Source organism: Rhineura floridana, chromosome 1, assembly GCF_030035675.1.
Source record: "Rhineura floridana isolate rRhiFlo1 chromosome 1, rRhiFlo1.hap2, whole genome shotgun sequence".
NCBI classification, from domain to species: Eukaryota; Metazoa; Chordata; class Lepidosauria; order Squamata; family Rhineuridae; genus Rhineura; species Rhineura floridana.
In genome coordinates, this window is record NC_084480.1 from 273,701,956 (window position 1) to 273,727,131 (window position 25,176).

The following is a 25,176-nucleotide window of genomic DNA, read 5'->3' on the forward strand; positions in this document are numbered from 1 at the left end:
CATCTGGAGGGTCACATGTCAAAACTATTCAACAACAGGTGCACTTGTGTGTGAGTAATGGCACCAATTCTCTCAATTCTGCTAGTCATACATAAAACTGTGATGTTAGAACTTTAAGCACAGATACATTGAAAGCTTTTATATAATCTTAAAAAACAGTACCACTTTACAAATGGCTTGCAGCATGAAGAGTATGGTTAAAATCACCAAGATCCTGCAGCATCAACCATTCAAAATCGGCTGACTTACCAGGTTTTTGACAAGTAGCAAGGTGTTCTGAGGGAAATTTTATTCTCTTAAAATCTCATACTGAAGCTTGAAACTATTGAGTTTTGATTCAAAAGTATAATATTGATTCATGTATGTTTAAATTTAACAAGTGGGACCTGCAGTAAAACGTTATAGTGTAATCTCACCTCCTAATAGGATTGTTCCTGTCCAGGGTTTCAGCCAACCAACCATTCCCTCCTCCAGCAGCCTATTCCATCCCCTCCCCATCTTTCATTTTTCATCTTTAACTGACATTCAACATTCTGTGGCTACTGAGCATTCTGAGTCCTCATTGGGTTGCTTATTTGTGTGTGTGTGTACGTGTGTGTGTGTGCTGGGTGAGGGATTGACAACTTACTATTTTGCGTTTGTGTGTTTAGAATTCTTTTGTGTACTTTTTCATACCTCTGTGTTCTGAGCATGCTAATACCTCCCTCTTGTTTCTCTGTGGACCATTTGGGCCCCATTTCTCTTAGCACTTATTAATTCGCACTCACTGTTAGAGAGAGATATTTATGCTTGCATATTACTACATGTATGCATTTTAATTCATTTTCAATATAAAATGTGTATAAAATATTATGATACAATTATATATGTGATGACGATGGCTTCAACTTCATATTATTGGTTTGTTTTCATTTACATGAGGCTTGTGATGAATTCTTAGGTTTCATCTCCTATCATGCATTTAAAATAAATGTATAGGCAATGACAACTGTATGTGTCAAGTACATTTTTGCATTTTTTCCAAATAAGTGATCATGTAGTATTTTAAAACTTTAACATCTGTAGGATCAGTGGAAGTATTTTTGTGAGTTTTAACCGTTTCTTATCATCAGAGGGTTATCTTTTGACATTGCAGTGAGATAGAACTATACAGTAAATAATGGATTGTGAGATGCAGCCAGGCTTGCAGAAAATAACTATTTGAGGGATGGTGCATGAACAGAAAGCTGTAATTTTGACAGGTGGCAAGGTGTCGTGTCACCAAGCCCTTCTAAAGCCTCATATCTCATACCTATTGATTAATGGCTCTAATTAAGGAATGAAATCAAGCATGTGAAGACAGGGGATCGCTTTAGGTCCTTGTTTGGTAGTTTTCTCTTCCTGGCATACAACTCATCCATCTAAATATCACTCCTCTTTCATTTATTACAGCCGGATGATACCAAAAAGGCAGTTGAGGGGGTCCATGCTGAGCCTGTCATTCCAGAACTTGATTTGGTAAGACCTGAGGTAAGAGGATGTGTTGGAACTTCATTGGAATGATTGCAATATTATCAGTTTGCAAAGCATTCTTTAAAAAAAGAAAGAAAAGGAGTTTGGTAACTGTTCTGCAACTGTATTGCTTAAGGCCCAAATCCTGGTGCCAGGTACAGTTTGTTATGTGTATGGCTTGGTCTTGAATGCAATGAATTCATATTTATTCCAGTGTAATTGGGAGTGAAAAGTGACTGTTAAAGGTACACTCACATTCAAAGTTTGAGAATTATTCAAATGTAATTATTTCAAATCTAGGGATTTTCTGGAGGGGGGTTATGCTCAAAATGTTATATATACCTTTTGAGAAGAAAAATGAGAAAATGAGGTGAAATAGGAGGACTTTGTTAGTAAGCCTAGCAAATCAGGTTATATTAATGAATCTTGAATACTATCTGCCTTGCTGCAAGTATGCTCTCTGCTTACTAACAAGACCCAAAGTCTGACATTATGCTACACAGCTAAACAAGTCCCTAGGGGGAAAGAACTGCTACTTCCCCCTGAATTATAATGTTAAAGCTTTGAATTCTTTGCAGGCATTGACTATTCTGGCTAGCTGGAGAGAGCCACCACCTGGAAACGCCAGTATACAAGGTGGGGGAAACTCTCCTTTTTCTAAAACCTGTGACTTAAAGAGGAGAGAGTCTGATGCACGTGTAAAATAAAGTTTAAGATTTTGATATCTAATTGTAGCCTAGAAAGCTGGAAGTTTCCATTTAACTTTGAAGAAGCATCCATTAGCATGCAATAATGGAGAAAATGTATCCCATGGCATCTTTTTAAAGCAAGCAAGGAAAAGAAATAACGCACAGATTTTGTGGGTACAAACTCATTCAGTATGATGAATTCATAGAAGCAACATTGTTTCAGTATATTTAGCACACATAAGATAATTTAGGGTAGGGCTAGATTCTCCACTGAGTGATGGCTGAAATCTATTCCCAGTGCAATTACTGTAAAACTAGACTCTTCATGTACAATCCAATATGTCTACTCAGTAAACCCAATTGAGCTCAATGGGACTAAGTATACTGTATATAGGATTGCAGACTTAGCTTTCAAAGCAGGCTGTACACTACCAAGCCTGGTGAATATTTTATTGGCTGTGCTTTTTTTAGCCATTTTCTATTTTCAGGTTTTTATGTTTTCTGAGACTGAGAGGGTTGTATCCTATTAGAATCAACATTTGTGGCATAAATGTAACACATTTTTAATAATTTAATTAAAATGTTTAGCATGTTGGAAAGTGGAAAAAATTAAAATTAGGAAGCATTTCGTTTCTACTATAGAGAAATTTTATTTTAGCAAGTTACATTTTAAAATTTTACTGTTGCAAGGTAATGATGGAAAAATAATTCAACGGATTGTTCCTTTGTTTCATCATCTTTATATGTGCCTGTATACACTTGTAAACCTGAGCTTCATCCCAAAACTGTGGATGACCCTCATGCAAGTCCTATAAATCAAAGTTGCTGGTAAAAGTTTAGGAGAATTCAGTATGATAATACTGTGATTAATATATATATAACTAACACTAGTTTAAAACTAAATTAAAACTAAAACCTTCTTCTTTCAATAAGCCTTTTAAGTAGAGACCTTATCCCACTCTGTGTCTGTGTTGGAATTGCTTTTTAGTATGTGTTTAAACCATCTTTTTTTAAAAAATAGATGTTTTTAAAGCTTTTTAAAAATGTTTTTAATGGTTGTTTTGTTTTTATATATTTTAAATGCTTTTATGATGTGTTAAAGTGTTTTTAGTGCTTTTGTTTGCTGCCCTGGGCTGCTACTGGGAGAAAGAACAGGATATAATTCCAATAAATAATAAAATAATATTAAATAATAATAAACTATTGAATTGCAAACAGATCCTTTTCGATGCTTGGATATATAACATTTTGTGTAAAATCTTGAGTATGAGAAAAATATTGGTAAAGAGGCTATTTTTGTCTCCTATTGGATATTGATTTTAAAGGTAATACATGACAAGAAAGCTTGATACAGGATCAATTAAAACAAAACTGACTGTGTAGTATTTTATTAATTGTCTAAGATATCATGCATGAAAAAGCTTTGAGAAGCAAAGTTCCTTTCCATTTATTTGATCAGTTAAGCTAACTCTATTGCTCTTTATAAATTAATTTTGCAGATTACCTCATCTTTTTATTTATTTTTAAGAGCACCCGTTGAAAGATTAGAAATAGCAATAAAATCATTGCTTACTGAAGCAAGCAGACTTTGAATCCAGCTATGCACATTAGAAAGATGTTACACACTGCATACTTTTAATAATGATCATTTAGAAGATAATTTTAGCATCCATACAAGAGAAAAATGGATTTTTGATGAGTTCTTATATGACCATATGTGGTATTAGTCAGTGTGAGGTATTGCTAGCAAGCTCATTGCTTTCAAAAATCAAAGTTAAATGGTTCATCTATCATCAGAATTTGTGTCTGGGCGACTTGTCTGAACATCAGTATGATTTATGGTTTGAATTGGAGGAGTCAACCATGCATGTTTCTTAGTTTATCGTTTTATGCTGTCTTCAATTAAACGTCTATAAACACAGTGATGGCTTTATGACACTGTCCATCAATAAAGACTATCAGATTTTGCATAGAATATGTAATTTTCAGGAAAATAATGACCTTTTGACTTCAAGGTGTCCTGTTGTATACATGATATATTTTGAACAGATAGACTTTAATTTTTTTCCTAGTTGCTTTTTTATTCCTGTCCTATAGACTAATTAAGATAGTGACTGTATTTTATTTAATCCAGTTCACACAGAGTTAATACACAGGCTTTTTAATGAAATTATAAACATGGGATGCACCGTAATGGTTACAGCTCTCAAACGTATTTATGAAATCTTGATTTTTATTGAGATGTGAACAAATATACAATGAATTCTAAGCATTTTGTTGCATATTGATTTGGTATTTGATTGTTTTTATCATGTAGAAGCCTTTACTAAGGGAAATAGTACATACATTAACATTAAATTTAATCATGCTGCAAAATGGATGAATGCAAGGAAAACACAGGCTTTCATTTTCTTCAGGGACAATGAATAATGGTATGCTCGCTCTTCATATTTATGAACTACTCTATTGCATTTGCAGGGGCAGCATATGGAAGCTGAACCATCTTTCTGTGCAGCTGTGCCCTTATAGAATTGCTGTCAGCTATGCATTAAAAATAGCATTCCAGATCTTAAAGCAGAATATTTTAATGGCTATATATTGCACATTTTTCCGTATAACATTTGGATCGGTAAAACTATCAATCGGTTGTGGTGCTATTTGGAACAATTTGTACACTGTGATGTACTAATTAGTTCCTAACCATTTTTATACATATCTGGTAGCATTAGAAAACCTTGTGATCCAAACCTCCCTCTGATATAGTTAGACAGGTAAAACACCGACAATGGGAGAATTTATATGAAAGCTGTATTCCGGCTTCCTAGTATGGGCATAAATGTTTCCATCTCATTGAACTGCATTTTCCTTTGCACTTGGTGCTTGCTCCCTTATGAATTACAAAGTGGCAATCACTGGAAAATCCTAGAGAGTCTCTTTTCACTTTCTTAGTTTCACAAACTAAGTTTACTGTAGGAAATACATTTAGATAGAAAGGACCTACATCTGACTAACTAGATAGGACATGTGGCAAAAGAGATGTCTGCTGCAGGGAGCCATGCTGGCAAGAAGAACAAAAGGAAAACTGAGATCAGAGAAGGAGCAGGAAGGGAGATTTGTTTCCTCTGAGGATATCAGCTTACACCTGGAAGGAAAGGTGAGCTTAGGTGAGAGTGGACAGAACAGTCTAGGAATTCAGGAGGACTTCTCTCTATTCTCTACTTCCTATATAGCTTGCAGTCTCCTCCCAGGCTTCAAGCTGAGTTGCACTCTCACATTTCCAACAAGCACATCCCTCTCTTGGGGGTAGAGGAAGCAAACAGCTTTTACTATAATTCTTTCTTTTATGTGTGTTCCTCCTTTAAGCATCTTCTGGTATAACTGACTGTTCCCCATGATGCACAACCTTGGTGTATTCTTCAGGTGTACAATTCCATTTAGATAATTTCATTTGTTAAAAGGTGTGCTTTATTAACAGATATTGCCCCTGTGCTTTATTGACTCCACTGGCTCCCAATTTGTTTCCGGGCCCAATTCAAAATGCTGGTTTTGACCTTTAAAGCCGTAAATGGCCTTGGACCAATGTACCTGAGGGACCGCTTACACCTATCGATGATTTAAGATCAACTGCCTCTGGTCTCCTCTGTGTGCCTGAAACGAAAGATGTTAGACTGGCAGGTAAACAGGAAAGAGCCTTTCAGCCATTGCCCCCAAGTTCTGGAATATTCTACCTACACCAAGAAGCCTGCTCTGCTCCCTCCATGATGGTGTTCCACAGACTTCTGAAAACCATCTTGTTCCAGAGAGGCTTTGGGAGGGACTGAAGGTAGAGACTGAAACTGATTTTATCCCCCCCCGCTTTTTTAGTTTTACCTCTTTAACCCATTTTAATGTAACTCCCCTAGATTTCTTAACTCTATTTTTATGTATTTTAATGTTTTTTGTATTTTAAATTGTGTATGATTTTATTGTGAGCTGCCCTGAGTGCCTTATTCTTGGCTAGAAGGGTGGGATAGAAATATTTTAAATAAACCAGATAAAGGTGGGGAAATCCTTCCCTTCAAAGATGATGCTAGCAGGAGGTGCTTAGACAAGTAATGCTATGCCTGATCAGCAGAGGAATCAGAAACACTCCCTCTTGAGTATTGCTCTCCACAGTGATTTCAGCTGGTGTGGTTTCTGGGGGTGTTGCTTAAGTTAAAGATAGTAACATACACAGGTATTTTAATGGTGTTTCAGTTTTCCTCCCACTGTTGCAGGGCCTGAGGCACAACTTTTCCAAAGATTTAGGCCCCATTTGCTGCTGCTGTTATATGCCTTCAAGTCGATTACAACTTATGGCCCCATCTGCACTTGACATTTAAAACAGTATCATACCACTTTAAACAGTCATGGCTTCCCCCAAAGAATACTGGGAATTGTAGTTTTTAATGGTGCTGAGAGGAGACCCCCATTCCACTCACAGAGCTACAGTTCTCAGAGTGGTTTAACAGTCAGTCCCTCTTCCCGGGGAACTCTGTGTTGGAAACAGGGGTCTCCTAACAACTCACAGCACCCTTAATAAACTACAGTTCCCAGCATTCTTTGGGGGAAGCCATGGCTGTTTAAAGTGGTATGATACTGCTTTTAATGTAATAGTGCAGATGGGGCCATACAGTCGCAAAGGTATTCTGTGTGGTGGCTAAATAAGAGAGTTATTATTTTCCTATCTTTGGTTTGGCAAAATGAGATAAAGTTTTTATTTATTTAATTTTTATTCATTTTCTTACATTTATATCCTGCTTCTGTCATGGATCTGAAGGTAGAGTACATGTGGTTTCCAGGTGGTCTATCACCCAGGCACCAAGAAGACCCAAACCTATTTAACTTCAACAAGGAGGTGGTCTCATGTACACAGGTACAGCTTGCCTTATCTTTTAGTGACTCTTAACATGTTAGCATTGTCTGTCTGCAATAAACATAATTGTTTATTCCATGGTCCATTATCAGAGAGCTTTTCTTGTCAAGGGGTCTGAGATTTGAAGAGAACTAGCAATCATGTAGCCTGAGGATGGGGCTTTGTCAAGTGAATTCCTGGGATTGCCTGTGTTTTGCCTTAAGCAGGACTGGGAAACCTGTGGTCCTCCAGATGTTATTGAACTATTTATTTACTTATTTATTTAACAGAATGTATATACTGCTTGGTTGTAACAAAACCTCTAAGTGGTTTACAACAAATTAAAATTATCAATAAAAACAGTTAAAACAAGTAATTAAAAACACTTAAAAAGTAATTAAAACCAGCAGTAAACTAAAAAAGAGATCAAAACATCTACATGTCTGGATAGATTTGCATAAACAGAAAGTTTCAAGCAGGCATTGAAAAGAATACAAAGAAGGCACCTATCAATAGGCAGGGAGTTTCAAAGTATAAATGCTACCACACTAAAATAATGACTTCTTACAAGTGTGGGATGAGTATTATGTGGCACCTGTAGCAGCACCAGTCCTGCAGATTGAAGCAGTTGAGTGGATACATGTGGAGTAGGTGATCCTGCAAGTATACTGATCTCAAGCTATTAAGGGCTTTATATACCAATAGTAACACCTTGAACCCAACCACTGCAGCCAGTGTACATATCTGAGCAGAGGTGCTATATGCTGGCAGAGTCTCACTCCTGTCCTAATCTGGCTGCTGCATTCTGCATTAATTGGTTTCTGGGTCAAGCATATTACAAATCCCATGAAGACTGGGGATGATGGGACTTGTAGCTGAACACACAGCGCTTGGAATGAATTTGTTCATTTGAATGAGGTTCACTGAATTAGTTCAACAATATTTGAACTACACCTGAAAGTAGTTCTCATAATTGCTGGCTGAGCTGGACGCGAATTAAATTCTTTGGGGGCAGAATTTTGAACAATTTCTAGTTCATCTTCAAGCTCCTTCTCTTACTTTCCCCCTCCCATTATACTCTTTGGGCCTTTAAACTTTTGTTGTTGTTGTTATGTGCCTTCAAGTCAATTACAACTTATGGCGACCCTATGAATCAGTGATCTCCAAGAGCATCTGTCATGAACCACCCTGTTCAGATCTTGTAAGTTCAGGTCTGTGGCTTCCTTTATGGAATCAATCCATCTCTTGTTTGGCCTTCCTCTTTTTCTACTCCCTGCTGTTTTTCCCAGCATTATTGTCTTTTCTAGTGAATCATGTCTTCTCATGATGTGTCCAAAGTATGATAACCTCAGTTTCATCATTTTAGCTTCTAGTGACAGTTCTGGTTTAATCTGTTCTAACACCCAATTATTTGTCTTTTTCGCAGTCCATGGTATGTGCAAAGCTCTCCTCCAACACCACATTTCAAATGAGTTGATTTTTCTCTTATCCGCCTTTTTCACTGTCCAACTTTCACATCCATACATAGAGATTGAGAATACCATGGTCCGAATGATCCTGACTTTAGTGTTCAGTGATACATCATTGCATTTGAGGACCTAATTGTTGGGGAAAACAAATAATTCACATTCCACTGCCTTAATGTTTTCTTAGCCTTCTTAAGTATATTTTATACTTCAGCACAGCAGCGTGTAACATTCTAAATGCAGGAAAAAAATTGCCAGGGATCATTTGGACAAACTCGAATCAAACTATGAACAGAACATGAAACGAACAAGTTCATTTTGTAAAAAGACAAATGTGAACTGGAATTAATTCCTTTTTGGACATGTTGAACTTGGACTAGAAATAGTTCCTTTTTAAAATCAACTTTCCAAGTTCTGGCCCAACAACCTCTATAGGGCAATAGGTTTCCCATCCCTACCTTACATCCTTCATCAGGCACACAAGGACAGTTCAGTTGGTAGGCAGCATGAAGCCCCTGGGTTGATCAGATTTTGTATAAATCCTAGGAGCCTGGATTTCTATACCTTGTCTGGTTAACAAAGTAATACTCTTCTAGGTCCCATATCTCAGGCTTCCATCTCTAGAAACTGATCTCAGAAACTGAGGACTGGAAAATAATCTCCCAGTTTAGATAGAGGTATGGCCACCTGTCAGGTATAATTTTTCTTTTTCATTTGTCAAACAAATATGGACATATCTCTTCAAAAGATACTTGTCAACAGGAGTTAGAACAAATTTTCCAGGAAGCAACCATTATTACATTTGGTGACTTCCAAACAGAACAGCTGTCTCTGTATATTATTCAGAGGTGCTTTAAGATGCAATGCTATCTGAAAACATCCTTTGCCGATTAGATTAAACGTAGTTAACTAGAGAACAGGTTAGGATGTGGATCCAAGTTATCCATCTTCTCTTACAGTTTTAGGAATGAATAAAAATCACGCCAAAGAAGCAATGACTGCTTCCGGTGAAAGGGTGCTGGAATTGGCAGGCTGAAAGAGCAGTTAAGGCATAATCTGAAAAGTGAGTCAAGACTCATATTTGAGGAAACTATTGGTAGTGGGACAAAAGGCAGGCAGAGTGTGGCAGTTGGATAAGGAGATATGTGGGCACGGAGGGAGGTGATTCAGTCATTATTGTGGCGATGAGTTTCTCAAGAGACCCAGGACAAGAGTTTTGGGAATTACATGACAAGCACATGGCTTCCCTCCAAGCAATCTGGGAAAGGGTACTGGGGATTATAGCTCTATGACGGGTAAACTATAGTTCCCATGATTCTTTGGTGCTTTAAATGTATGATGTGTGTATACAGCCTTATTTACGAAATTTATGTAGTTGCGCCATAACACGAGTTATGGCTCACAAAACAAAAATAAAAAATAAATTAAAATGCAGTATAAAACAATAAAAAACTATAACAAATTATTTTTTCTTAACAAAACAATAACTCTGAAACACAATTAAAACTCAGTTGAAAACTGTGAGGCCCAAGTTGTGACATATATTTGAAAGGCCTGCATGAATAGAAAGGAGTTCACCTGGCAACAAAATGTTTCCTTAATTTTATTTATTTATTTATTTATTTTGGAATGCATGAACAACTTTAAATTCAGAGAATGCCTAAGCAGTATACAGAAATGGAATATTAAACATAATACTTAATTTGACTCAAAAACTGGAATGGCCAACTCTACTAAGTGGGAACTTAAAACAAATCTCTGGGCATGAAAGCATAATTGTCTATATGTTTAATGCTTGGTTGGCCTCCTTAAATTACTGTTTTTGCTTGAAAGTGTAGAGATTAGATGTAGAATAGACTAAGGCTGCAATCCTAAAGTAAGGGAGAGGGAACCTAAAGGCATTTGAACCACCTAATCCTAAACCCCATGGGCAAGGCTAAAGTGAAAGAAGAGGAGTATGCTCCCTCATCCATTAAGTGCCTCCCCCGAAATGCTGTTTCATTCCCATTGAGGTCAAATCCCAACATCTCTCCTCGTTTAGGGGAATGTCATGGGAGCAGGACAGCTGTGATACAAGCTATTTCCATTGTCTCCTGGCACATCCCTGAGCTGCTCTGACATCCCCCTTTTTGGGTCTATGGAAATAAGATCCCCAATGTTGATAGAGCCAGACCCCCCACCCACACACACACAGCACCAGTGGGGAGGGGGAGCTCTCCTCCCCGGGAGCCATTGGACTGAACCCTAAAACAGTTGATAATTTTTCACTGTGTTTTCTGATCATAATTGCATTGGATCCAGAATGTCCCTTCTGTGAATGGAGGGTTTTTTTTTTCTTTTGTGGAAGGAAGTACAATCCGGTGGAGGAAATAGGGGGAATTCTGCCTGTTCTTACCTCTCCCTGCAGCACCCCATGCCACCTGTTTATTTCCCTCCACCAGTGGGAACATCCTATTACATCAAACGAGTTCTCCAGTAATATTGAACAAACTTCCCACATGCAAGTGCAGAGCAGCAACGCTGAGAGAGCCTGCCTGTGCTTTTCTTGGATTCAACCACCATTTGGTAATTAATGAAGATGGTTGTTTCAAGAGGTGCAGGCACAAGATGCTGATTGATGATCTCGCTGACTGTGTTGTGTAGATAGTGTTTGTTTGGGAATCATTCATCAGGATATCATTAGGTATTTTTACAGTCTGCTACAGATCTTCTCATATGTATACATGTATGTTTACGGAACCATTAATTTGAAGACCTTTACTGAAGATGCGCCAAAACATTATTGCATTTTGCACTTTTACCTTTAGAAAACACATTACCTTGCTTATTTTTGAAGATTTAGTAATAGCCAATAAATGCAGATATTACTTAGTTTGTATAGGAAAATTCAGTTCTCATGAGAGCAATAGGAAAGTGAAACTGTGAAATAACAAAGGTAGACAGAAGCGAGTCAGATAGCCTGCAATAGGCATTGCCCTGAAACAGATGGAAGCAGAAGAGTGAACTTGCAGCAAGGTTTTGGGTATTTTCACCATTACTACTGGGTACAGCAGGGTGCAGAAGCGTCAGTAAGGTCCTGTTTATATGAGCATTGGGTTATATGCCCTACGCCTGAAAGGGGACGCTGGCAAACTGATCCTGGTGTCATAGAAGCATGGAATAGTAGAGTTGGAAGGGGCCTATAAGGTCATTGAGTCCATCCCCTGGAATCCAAGTTAAAGCATAACTTCTATATTGATTTTCATATAAAGGGGAGGACCTTCATTGTAGAAAAAGACCCACTGATGCCTTCTAGAAAGTATCCTGAGTATTGCTGGGGAAAACAGTAAATATGTAAGAGAGTCAAGGGAACAGAGCTGAGAGGCAAGAAGGAGGATGCTAACTAAAGCTGGAGAAAAAAGAAAAGCCTCCTTCCACAGAAATCTATGGGGTTGCGGCATCTTGAAAGTAGAGCAGCCTTCTTGATGTGTCCCCAAAAGCTGAACAACATCCGGGGATAGGTGGGGTCTAATTTATTTTATTTATTTATTGCACTTGTATACCGCCCCATAGCCAAAGCTCTCTGGGCGGTTTACAGCAATCAAAAACATTAAAACAAATATAGAATTTAAAACACATATTTTAAAAACAATTTAAAACACAATTTTAAAATTTAAAACAATATAAAAACAATTTAAAACACTAGCTAAAATGCCTGGGCGAAGAGAAAAGTCTTGACCTGGCACTGAAAAGATAACAAGTGTTGGCGCCAGGTGCACCTCATCAGGGAGATCATCCCATAATTTGGGGGCCACCACTGAGAAGGCCCTCTCCCTTGTTGCCACCCTCCGAGCTTCCCTTGGAGTAGGCACCCGGAGGAGGGCCTTTGATCTTGAACGTAGTGTACAGGTGGGTTCGTATCGGGAGAGGTGTTCCATCAGGTATTGTGGTCCCAAGCCGTGTAAGGCTTTATAGGTCAAAACCAGCACCTTGAATTGAGCTCGGAAACTTACAGGCAGCCAATGCAAGTGGGCCAGAATCGGTTTTATATGTTCAGACCGTCTGGTCCCTGTTACCAATCCGGCTGCTGCATTTTGCACAAGCTGCAGTTTCCAAACTGTCTTCAAAGGCAGCCCCAGGCTGAGTGCGTTGCAGTAATCTATGCCCTCCCTATACAGCAGAAAACATGAAAACAGTCGAGCCAAGGTTTTTATCTTGCCTGACTGACTTTGGAAAAAAAAACACCCTTAATTGCAACAGCAAAAATAAGAGCTAAACCTAAAAGAAGAGGCTGCTAGTACAAAACACTAGCAAAGGATCTCTCAGTGGATGTGAACCTAAATTTGCAAGATGATTTTGTTAATGTCCAGGATGGGCATAGATGACATTAAATAAGAAAAGACAATGGTAGTGCATCATCATAAGTCATAGCAACTAAGCTTCCCACCTTAGAGTTGCAGTAGAGTCATTCAGGCTTCTTAACGAATCTGATCATGTCTTAAGGGTCCACTGCAAGGACTAAGATTGAACTTCTTAGGAAATGCAAACAGTAAAGTGCTTACTTTAATTAGGGTGGAATATATTTGCTGGAGGGAAGCCATTACTTGCAAGGGATAATTAATGGCTGAATTACAGACTTTTCCTGCATTAGATATGGCACTGAGTTTGGAGGATTAATTAGGCATATGCAAACTTGCACCAGCTTGTGGCTCTCCTACCTGATACTTACCTTAGGATCAGTTTTGTCTTACACTATACCTGCTTTTGAATTATTATTGATCCAAATGACATATTCTCATTGCTCAGAGTAAAGCCAAATAATGTAGATGTAGTCTTGGGGCACATCTAAAATTCTAATTGAACTGAGCTTCTCGGTAACAACCTAGAAAACTGATATTTGGAACTTAAATAGTCTGGAACACTCTAATTACCTGTGTGTGTGTGTGTGTGTGTGTGTGTGTGTGTGTGTGTGTGTGTGTGTGAGAGAGAGAGAGAGAGAGAGAGAGAGAGAGAGAGAGAGTGAGGGAACATTTGTTGCACCTCTCTCTCAAAATGAGCACCCAAATTATATCACCAGATAGTTCAGCGAAAGAGCCTAACACATGTAGCAAATGAGAAGCAGGAAACAGAACATCTGCACATCTCTTCCCTAAAAATTAAAATTCTTGAACATTAGATAGAAAGCTGAAATTGGATACATATATGGCCCAGAGCAGGGATTTTGCTAGATGCTAGGCTCCTAATATTTTTGGAATTTATAACAATGTTATACTGTTCAATATAATAAAACTCTCGTAAGTGGTTTACATAAAAAACAATACAAGTACAAATAATAACACTGAATACAATTCTATAAAAATGAAGTAACTCCACCCCCCACTATATATCACATACAAAACTGAGCAGTGTTCAAGACACAGAATTCAAAGTCAGAGTCCAGGAAAGCTTGGGTAAACCTTTATGTTTTTGAAAGAGAAATTAAAATGTCATTGCTGTCGCTATCTCATGAAATACCACGGAGGGGGGGGCATTCCAGAGGGTAGGTGCTATCACCGAGAAGGCCTACCTCTGCATTGTCACCAGGTAACAATCTGATGGTCATGGAACAACCAGCAAGGTTTCCTCAGACTTTAAAGACTGGTTTGGTCTGTATTGGAGGAGGCAGATTGTTAGGTACCCTGGTCCAAAGTCATTTAGGGCTTTAAATGTCAGCAACAAAACCTTGAACTTGGCCTGGTAGGTTATACACAGCCAGTGCAGATCTTTCCATACTGGTGTAATACGTGTAAAGCTGGGTGTTCCTCTAAGCATCGTAGCAGCTGCATTTTGCACGAGAACATAAGAAGAGCCCTGCTGGATCAGTCCAAAGTCCATCATCCTGTTCTCACAGTGGCCAAGATGATGCCTATGGGTGACCTGCAAGCAGGACCTGCAACAATGCTGTGTCCCCATTTGTTGTTCCCAGCAAGTGCAATTTAGAGGCATATTGCGTCCAACTGTGGAGGCACAGCATAGCTATTGTGGCTAGTAGCCATTGTGGCTAGTAGCCATTGTGGCTAGTAGCCTTATCCTCTCTTAATTTGTTTGGTCCCCTTTTAAAGCCTTCCAAGTTGGCAGCCGTCACCACCTCTTGTGAGAGTGAATTCTATAGTTTAATTATGCACTGTGTGAAGAAGTATATTCTTTTGACTGTCCTGAATCTTCCAGCTTTCAGCTTCATTGGATGGCCCCAGACTGTAGTGGTATGACAGAGGGAGAAAAACTTTAACCTGCCCACTTCCTCCACACAATGCATAATCTTATACACATCTTTCATGTCCCTCCCTTACTTGCTTTTTTCTAACTTAAAATCCCCAAATGTTGTAATCATTCATCATAAGAGACTTGCTCCAGCCTCTTGATTGTTTTGGCTGCTCTTTTCTGAACTTTTTCCAGATCTGCAATATACTTTTTGAGATGAGGTGACCAGTTCTGTACACAGTATTCCAAATGTGGTCTCACCACAGGTTTGTATAGTTTTATTTATTTTATTTATTGTATAGTGGCATTATGATATTGGCAATTCCTTTCCTAATGGAATATGCCGTTTTCACAGGGATGAAGTTTTCACTGCGTCGACATTTACATCAAGCTATCCACTATAATCTCAGTATCTCATTCCTGGGCTGCTACTGACAGTTCAGACCCCATGAGTATATATGTGAAACTGGGGGGAGGGGAGGGAAATTGTCCCAGTATGCCTCACTTTACACTTGCTTACATTGAATTGCATTTGCCATTTTACTGCCCATTCATTCAGTTTGGAGAAATCCCTTTGAAGCTCCTTGCAGTCCTTTGTTATTTTAAATACCCTGAACAATTTGGTATCATCAGGAAACTAACTCTAGATTATTTATGAACAAGTTAACAAGCACAGGTCCTAATTATGATTCTTGAGGGGGTCACCACTTTCTGCATCCCTCTATTGGGAGAGCCATCCCAGACCCAAGAACTGCCCATTGCTATGGTCTCCATCTTATCAGGACTCACTTGCAGTTTATTAGCCTCATCCAGCAGATGAGGGCATCCAGGCAGTCATGGAGCCATCATTTCAGAAGAGTGCAAACCAAGGAACACATGGAATGAACTGCTGGGCTGTTAGAGTTCCGTTTCCCCTTCACTCACTTCAGTGAGGTTTGGGTGTATAGGACAAACATAGCAATATGTTTCTATGCTTGTAGAGTACGTGCTTCATTTATTAGTATTCTTTTATTTATCTATAAATGACATGTGCTTTTTTGTAGTGTCCTGATACCAGTAAATGGCATTGTCAAAATATCAAGGTCAAAATAATGTATGGATGGCAAGGAAGACATTTACTTGTAACTTAATATTTTCCATTGAGTTATCCTCTATAAATCCACAGTAAAACCAGATGCCACTGTGTAGAGCTGAGCTTTTCAAAGACTGTTTAAATGGATCAATACATACTGATGATAAAAGGCTACCAAACTTTATATACCTACTCTTTCACAATGAATTCATCAAGGATGGTCTCATGACAAATGAATCAAAAGTTTGAATTCCCTGGAATACTCCTCTGTATTGTACACTAATCTGCATCTCATAAATGTAAGTCTATGCAGCTGCAATATGCAGCATATTTTTTCTGACTTCACATCAGTGGTTCAGGGAGCTTTTTTTTATGTGGGGGGAGTTGAAAAATTGGGTAGCTCTCCAGATTTTTCGAGCAGAATAGTGCACTTTATAAAGAAGTGGAGCAAGAAATTATTATTATTATTATTATTATTATTATTATTATTATTATTATTATTATTATTTATACCCCTCTCTTCCTTCCAGGGAAATGTGATAATATGATTCTTTCCCAAGATCTGTTGTAATATGGGAAGTAGCATTAGAGCCCGCCACCTACTGTGAGGTCTTATGAGCTGCAGGAGCCATGTGGGAGTTTCAAATCTCACTGCAGGTGAGGTCCAGCTCCCACTTTCTACCATACAGCAGAAATGAGGAATGAAGCGTGAGTCACTCACGCATCTACTTTTCTCACTTCTGTGTAATGCCCCTGTCAGCAACTAATATCCTGAAAGAGTGAGAGCCACTTTGAAGAGGTAAAGTGTAGTGGGTGAGCCAGCCTTTTTCTAGTGTAAGCTGCCAATGTTGCTGTTGTTTTAGTTTTACACAGAGTTGTTTAAAAATGTCATTTTCACCACAAATAGAAGTGTCATACAAATGAAAAATAACAGGGAATGAAAACATATACAACCAACATATAAACAGCAATAACCAGCCACCTAAGAGATGGCAAAATCCTACCCTTGGATGTGATTGTGAGATAGTTCCTCCTCCTAGCCACAACAGCACATAGGATTCTGAGCGACTGCAGCCAATCACAGCACACCACCAGATTCAGGAACATAGGAAGCTGCCTTATGCTGAGTCAGACACGGATCCATCTAGCTCAGTATTGTCTGCACTAACTGGCAGCGACTGTCCAGGGTTTTAGGAAAAGAGTCTTTTTCTGCCATACTTGGAGATGCTGGGAATTGAGCCTGAGACCTTTTTCATGTATAAGTATGTGCTCTCCCACTGAACCATGGCTATTCCCAATATATGTATATTCACTAATAGGCCAAAAACCTTGCGGTTTAAGAACGTACCTATAGCCAACAGATATTTCTATCAAACTTTAAAAAGCAGGGAAATTGGGCAGCTATAGTGAATGCATTCCGTGCTTCCCGGGTGCATTCATTATAGCTGCCCAATTTCCCTGCTCTTAAACGTTTGATAGAAATATCTGTTGGCTATAAGTACATTCTTAAACTGCAAGGATTTTTGCCTATTAGTGAATTTCTCTGCTTTTTAATCCAGGAGGTAAGAAGTGGGATCCTGTGTAAGTATGCTGAGAATGGATTGATCATTTGCATGCTTATTGAGTTCAGTGGATTTACTCCTGTGCAATCATGCTTAGAATGGGTGAAACTGACCACGGGATGGGGAGGGGAGGAGGGGGATGGCAGCAGGCAGGAGGGGGAAGAGGAGAGCAGGTTTATTTAGTTCAGTGGGATTACCTCCATGCACTCATGCTTAGGATAGGTAAAACTAACCGTGGGGGAGAGGAGGGGAGGAGGAGGGGGAAGGAGGGCATTGGAAGGGAAAGGGGGAGGGAAGGGGGGTGGAGAGAAGGGGCAAGAGGGAGAGAGGGAAGGGGAGAGAAGTGGGCAGGGGAGGAGGAAGGAAGCGAGGAGAAGAGAAAAGGGAGGAGGAAGGCAGAGGACAGAAGGGAGAGGAAGAAGGGAGGGAAAAGGCAGGTCTGATCATTTGCATGCTTATTGAGTTCAGTGGGATTTACTCTTGTGCAATCATGGCTAGGACAGGTAAAACTGACCATGGGGGAGGAGGAGGGGGAAGGAGGGGATTGGAAAGGAATGGGGGAGGGGAAAGGAGGGGTGAAGGAAGGGGGAGAGAAGGGGCAAGAGGGAGGTGATAGGAGGGAGGAGGTGGGAAGGGCTGGTTTGATCATTTGCATGCTTTTTGAGTCATATTTATCATCTTCAGCTGGTCCACTCTGAGTAGGACTAGCATTGAATATCACCTGATACCTACATGGAACCTTGATATGCAGAAACAGTATACCTCTTCTTGTGTATGCAAATTGTGGGAGGAGGGAATGAAGGGAGACCCTAGGTCAAATCACCACCCATCCACAAACCTCACTAGGTGTCCTAGGGAGAGCCATTATCTGTTAGCCTGACCTACATCACAGTAATGTGAGGATAAAAGAGGGAATACCACATAGGCTATCATGAGGTCCCTGGAGGATTGGGAAGGGTTAAGAAGTAATAAACAAACAAACTACTGATTTAACTGCTCAGATAAGATGCATTGCACAGAAAAATTACTTGAACTTAGATGTATGAGAGTGGGTATGAATCTAAGCAACTGAGTTTAAATACTCAGATGTAAAGTTGATTTTTTTGCAGGCAACCCCCAAAACATCCCCCAACCCCAGGCAACTCCCCAAATGCCCGACTCCCAGGCACTCGCTACTCTTCTGCTTAGACAGCTTACCAGCTTCCTGCCTGCCCAGGCTGCTGCCCCCGCTTCCCCACCTCAACCACTTACTAGCTTCCTGTGTTGTTGCAGCCCCCCACTCATCTGCCCCCCACTGCCAACTCACCCACCCCCACTGCCCACTCGCCTGCCTCACCTGCATGCCACTGCCTGCCATCCTTGCTTCCCTCATTCCCTTGCCTCGCTTGCCTGCCATCCTGCCTCTGTGCACTGCCTCCATATGTGATGGCTTACAAAAATATTATATACTTAGATTAGATTAAATATAGTATTGTAGTCAACATATCAATAAATGAGATTGGACTGGGCTGACAAATTATTAATTTGTACTGCAGAATGGTGAGAAAATACTGACTCTACAATCATATAAAGTCTCACTGAAATCAAGGGACATTTCGGAGGAGACAGGTATAATACTGCATTGGGAAATTCTCAGATTAATGTTGATAGTATATATCAGTTCTCTGAATGATGGTGCATGTGTAGTAGCTTTCATACCAATTTTATTATATAATAGATTATTGGTTATGATTTGATTAGTTAAGAAGTCAAGTGTTTACATTTTTAACGTTAGTATAAAAATACTAACATGATGCTGGGAGGAAGGGCGGGATATAAATTAAATAATAAATAAATAAATAAAATTTAGAACAGCTTTACTATTTTTTCATTGAACTATTGACACTACCCCCTTTTACGATGCACACCTTAACATGGTGAGGGGGTTTGAGAGTGTTGAAGAAGCTGAGAGCAATGCCATCAGGAGTCTAGGCCAAGAGGCTAGACTCCTAGCAGAGGCACCCAAGGCGGAATGGTCACAGCTGAGACACCAGACTAAGATGCATCCAAACTCAGAGGAAGGCAATGGTAAACCACCTCTGAATACCTCTTACCACGAAAACCCTATGAACAGAGTATCCAAATTGCAACACAAGATAGTGCTGGAAGATGAGACCCCCAGGTCAGAAGGCACTCACCGAGCTACTGGGGAAGAACAAAGGACAAGTACGAGTAGCGCTGTGACTAATGATGCAGCTGGGTCAAAGCCGAAAGGAAGCCCAGAGGCTGATGCGCACAGATGCGAAAGGAGAGTCTGGAGTTGTACGACACACATTGCCACCACACAAGGAAGACTTGTGACACAAGATTGGAATAATGTTATATTTATTAAATATAACATATTAAATCCAAAGCAAGACAGCCAATCATTCAAATATAATTACTTCGGGCAGGTGAGGCTAATCCTAACTATGTGGGACTACACTCCCACCTTCAAAAGGCATTAATTCTCATTATTGCATAACTCCAGAGTGAAGGACGTGTGTAAAATCCTCACTCCTTGCTCTTGGAGCCATGCGCGTGGTTCCAACCTCCACACCATGGCCCCGCCGTACAGACGTTCACCATGATGCGCAAGCCGGTCCCATAAGGACACCACCCAGATCCCCACCAGAGATGAACCCTGATGGTTCCCCGGGAAGTGCTCCTTTTATGATGCCTTAACCGCCTAAATATATAATCCCCCTATATACCTCACCTGCCCGAATTCTATGCCACAAGTGGGGATCAGCTCAAGCTTGGTCCACTCCACCCAACGAAGACAACAAAACCCTTAAACCCTTCATAATATCCTCCAAAAACAAATCACACCCCTGGTCTGAAAGATGAACACCATCCCCACGAAACAAATGTGGGGCATGGAACCTAATCCTGTCGTGGGGAATGAATGCCCCCCCAAACGACAGGACAAGAGCCCTGATCTTCCTATTCACCCATTTCCGAGATCTATCGATCCTGTTGGGATGAATAGCACCCCTCCACACCCTTCTAACAAGCATATCTGACCACACAATTATAAGGCGTGGATATGAATTAATAAGCCACGTGAGATCACGAGTGACCTTAACAAGCAAGTCCACACCTGGACGCTGTACCAAATCATTTTCCCCTAAATGGATCAATAATATATGTGGCCTATCCATAAAAGACATAATACGGCACACAGAAGGCAAAAACGTGTCCCATAACATGCCCCTCCGTGCTACCCAGTGAACTGTAGCGGTAGCCGAAAGCTGCAGCTGGGTCCCAGGAGCAGACGAAGAAGCCCTCCGATGAGCCCAAAACAAAATTGAGTGGCCACACAAGACGATCCTCACGGGAATAGGGATGCTTAGCAAACCTAGGGAAACAAAAACAAATCTTTATTATTAAGGCCTGACATAAGATTTGAATGCATCGGAACGCCATCTTCCAATCGCCTGTATATCGCTAACGCTCATGCCCACGAGGGCTGCGGCTGTAGCCGCACCAATCCGGAAAGAATGCAGCCCATAGACTCCAGCATCACGACCACTGGCCAACAAGGCCCGCCGAACAATGGCCCAAAATTGAAATTGAGTCAGGGCAGAACCATCAGCATGAATGAAAAGATAACACTGGCCCGCTGGCCGGAGAGACAGAAATTGCCGCATTGCAGCCACAGGGCACAATTCAGAGACCTGGCAACCGTGTAAAAACACAATAGTGCCACGGCCTTTCTGATCAGTCTTAGAGACCCGCAGGGAAAGCCTCACTATATCGGCACCTAATGTGCAATCGCCTATGCATAAGGCACGATAGGTCACATCACGCTTGGATGGGGCCAATACTTCACTAGGGCGAAAAGCACCGTAAAACATCGTCAGAGTTACTGCGGCGAACAGGTGCGACTCATACCGAGATGAGCATAATGAATTAAACAACGCCAGGATCTGGAGGAGAACATCGGGCGTGATTGGCCTCCTCCGGTCAGTGGACCTGGAAGTGGAACACGACCAACCCTCAAGGACCTTTCTGACCCTAAAATCTACAGAATGATCCGGCAGCCCCCGTGCCTTAGAGATAAAGGCAAGCGTGGAAAGGTGACCGGCGATAGTAGAAACAGCATTGTTTTGCCCTTTTAAAGTTATCATAAACTGCAATAGATGATCCACAGGAATAGGCCACGCCAAAGGCATCTCCTTGCTGATGCGGAAAGTCTGGAACTTAGCAAATGAACGCTCGTACGCATTTCGAGTACTGGGAGCCAGAGCAGCTGCAATCGCAACCCCAACTTCTAGTTGCCAAGGTTCCACAGGAAAGGTGGGACTGGCACAGGATCTAGTGCCGCTCCAGGTGCAAGCTCCCGAAAGCGCGCCATCTGTAAGCGGGAAAGGGCATCAGCAACGGAATTTAGTAAACCTGGAACATGCCTGGCAAGGAATAAAATATTAAAGCGCAAACATTGCAAGACAAAAGCCCGCACTAAGCGCATAACACGGGGAGACTTAGAATTTTGTGCATTGATAACGCAAACCGTGGACCAATTTTCACACCAGAAGCGCACTGTGCGATTCTGAAATGACAACGGCCAAATATGTACAGCTACTACAATTGGAAAGAATTCCAGGAATGTCAAATCAGAAGTAATTCCATTGGCAAGCCAAGAGGCAGGCCATCGCTCAGCGCACCACTGGGATCTAAATATTACACCAAAACCAGTTCCCCCAGCGGCATCAGAATGCACCTGCAATTTGGCTTCCAATAACAATTCCTGTCGCCAAAAGGAAAGGCCGTTGAATTCTGCCAGGAATTCAAGCCACATGTGCAAATCCGCTCTCATTCCTGCTGTAATACGCAGAAAATGAAAACGAGAGCGAACACCCTTCATGGCGTCACATAGCCGCCTGAGAAATGCACGACCAGGGGAAATAACTTTGGAAGCAAAAACTAAATGTCCTACCAGCTCCTGCAATTGACCCAGTGTAAGTTTCTTTAATACAAGCACTGATCGGAGCAGTTGTCGCAGTGCAACCAACTTATCCAACGGCAAACGTGATGACTGCGCTACCGTATCCAACTGGATCCCTAAGAAAATAAGGGAAGTAGCAGGGCCCTCAGACTTCTCAGGAGCTAGCGGAACTCCCAATTCCTCAGTTAAAGAGGTGAAGGATTGCATTAAATAGAGGCAGTGAGAAGTCCCAGCCGGCCCAACAAATAAGAAATCATCAAGATAATGAGCAGAGAAGGAGGAGGAAACTTTCCTCCGCAGTGCCCATTCCAGAAACGTGCTGAATGTTTCGAAAGCAGCACAAGACACTGAACAACCCATTGGCATGGCCCTATCTACGTAAAACTGGCCCTGAAATTTAAAACCCAATAAATCTACATCATCAGGGTGCACAGGCAGGAGGCGAAAAGCGGATTTTATATCACACTTTGCCATTAATGCACCCCTGCCAGCCCTCCTAACTACTCTCACTGCCTCGTCAAAAGAAGTATACTTAACTGACGCGTGTACCGGCGAAATGCCATCATTAACAGAGGCACCTTTCGGGTAAGATAAATTATGGATAAGAAGGTATTCACCAACCTGCTTCTTAGGCACAATACCTAATGGGGAAATCCTCAAATTTCTCAAAGGAGGAAAAGGAAAAGGGCCGGAAATACAATCGGCACTTATCTCCTTATTAAGCTTAGCTAACACAACAGACGCTAAATGGCCAAGAGAGGGCTGATTGACTACTGATGTAGCAATCCGTGGACCCTCAAAGGGAATATGAAAACCATCAGTAAACCCTTGCAGTATAAAACTAGCAGCCTGTCTATCAGGGTAAAACTCTAACAGCTTAGCCAAAGGAGCCAGCTTGACCGGGCTACTGGCCTTGCGACGTACTGCCGCTGTTGCCAGAACCACGTTTGGGCTGGTGATGCTCCCCTGTACCCTGGCAAGCCGTACGTGCACGCTGACAGCAGGAACTGGGGTGGTTGCCCCCACACATTGCACAGGCGTGTCTGAACCTACAAGGACGTCTGAGGCATCTGCCAGTGCTGTTGAATGCCCAGCAGACTTGCTGGGATTGAACCCAGTGCCCGCCTTGGTTGGAACTAAAGGCGGCAGTCTGCGCTTGTGCTAACAAATGCCCACTATCAGCTCTATCGCCCAAGGTGGGCCTGGCGGGGGTCATAGATCGCAGCCAAAGACCGGCATGCTCAACATCCCAACGGAGGGTGGGATCTAATGCTGCCCTCTGCCTGAAATTCTCGTCATACCGAAGCCAAGCGGTGCCAGAGAATTCACGGAAAGCTCGATGAACAATGTCCTGATACTTTATCATGGACAAAGCTCTTGATGGATATGCCTGAGTCATAACCCCCATATAAATTGTATAGGCATTCAACCAATTAGGCCAGATGCGATCGACCCTCCGCTTAATGGCGGCCTCACGCTCCTTAACCTCCTGACCATCCTTATGTTTTGTTTCATTTTCACGAAACAGGAGAGAAAACAAATCGATGTACTCTCCACGCCAAATTTTTTCCTTAGTTCCTAACAATAAATGGTCCCCTAAAGGAAGAGATGTGTCACCCTGTGGATAAATCCCTTGAGGAAGGGGCAAGTAAGCAGGTGCCAGAGAGGAAGAATTGGCAGACGGCTGCCAAAGAAATACTGCAGCAGCAGGCCAAGGGAGCTGTGGGTGCTGAGGCACCCCCCCCCATAAAAACAGTAGGGTGCGTAGAATCACCCAGCACCGGAGAACCAGCAGCTGGGGTATCCTGAAGAAGGGGACTGGAAGCATGTACTTGTGTATTGTGAGGGTGTAATTGTTGCCCACCTGTATAAGCTGCAGGAGAAGCAACGACCGGCGGCATGGTGAACCCAGTAGACCCAGGAGTGAACGTGGCGGGCGCTGGAGGAACAGGCATCTGTACATCCCGACGCTCAAATTCAGGCAAGGTAAGATTCGTGGGCGGACCAGCAGGCAAACCAACTGAAGGAGTATGCACCGAAGACCCCTCCATAGGCGTAGCATCTTCCAGCACACCAACTCTAGAAACCAAGTCAGCGAGAAGACGAGATTTAGTCATTTTGGAAGCTAACCTAGCAGATTTCTTACCTACAGGTCCGGAACTGGGACCCGCATCGACATCCTGAGTCTGCCTGCGTTCCCTTTCCAGCACTTCAACTCTAGCCACCAAGGCACGTATGGTCCCCAAATCCTCCTCTTCGTCAGAAGATTGATGCTGAATTGAAGGAGGGCGCTTGGTGGCCTGCTTCAGCACACGAACCCCTTTCTTCTGTTGCACCTTCTTGGGAGGCATGCTCAAAAGACCAGGATAAACAATTACACAATTAACAAAGTTTATATACCACCAAATATATCCAAAAATTCTTCAATTTAATCAACTAACACAATTGCCAATTATAATAAAAATCGAAAATTAAAATTATTTTAATTTTATGCTAATTAAATTTATTTATTTAGTTTTTATTTATTTATTTATTTATTATATTTTTATTATTATTATTTATACATATAAGTTAAATACCAATTATTATTTGATAATAAATAACAGAATTAATACTATACTATAAACTATGGGAAAGGGTGGGGAGGAGGGAAAGTGGAAAAAGGAGGGGGGGATGAATTTCAATCAACTAAATATAATTACAAACAGCAACTATAGGGTAAATATTAATACCCACAAAACAATCAAATATAAGAAGCTAAACTATTAATTTAAATAAACAAGACTTCAAATAATTGAAAGATCAACGAGCAAAAATATATAACCGCGATTACAG

General features: G+C 41.1%; 1 protein-coding gene across 1 annotated transcript; it reads right to left on the reverse strand.

Moving 5' to 3' along the window:
- Positions 1–1,477: 1,477 nt before the first annotated feature.
- LOC133377436 (uncharacterized) lies at positions 1,478–24,692 on the reverse strand. The gene is made up of 3 exons (XM_061611502.1): positions 24,206–24,692; positions 20,507–20,751; positions 1,478–1,570 (listed from the first exon to the last, which is right to left on the reverse strand). The coding sequence occupies exons 1-3, from the start codon at positions 24,690–24,692 to the stop codon at positions 1,478–1,480; spliced, it is 825 nt and encodes a 274-aa protein (XP_061467486.1).
- Positions 24,693–25,176: the final 484 nt, after the last annotated feature.

Excerpts from the sequence above, each read along its gene's own strand:
- LOC133377436 (XM_061611502.1), bottom strand. The coding sequence starts at position 24,692 with ATGCCTCCCAAGAAGGTGCAACAGAAGAAAGGGGTTCGTGTGCTGAAG. Across the intron at positions 20,752-24,205 it reads TTCTCCTGCAGCTTATACAG|GTTTGCTAAGCATCCCTATT; the intron begins GTGGGCAACAAT and ends TTGTTTCCCTAG. Across the intron at positions 1,571-20,506 it reads ATTTAGGGGAAAATGATTTG|AATGCTTTGCAAACTGATAA; the intron begins GTACAGCGTCCA and ends CTTTTTTTAAAG.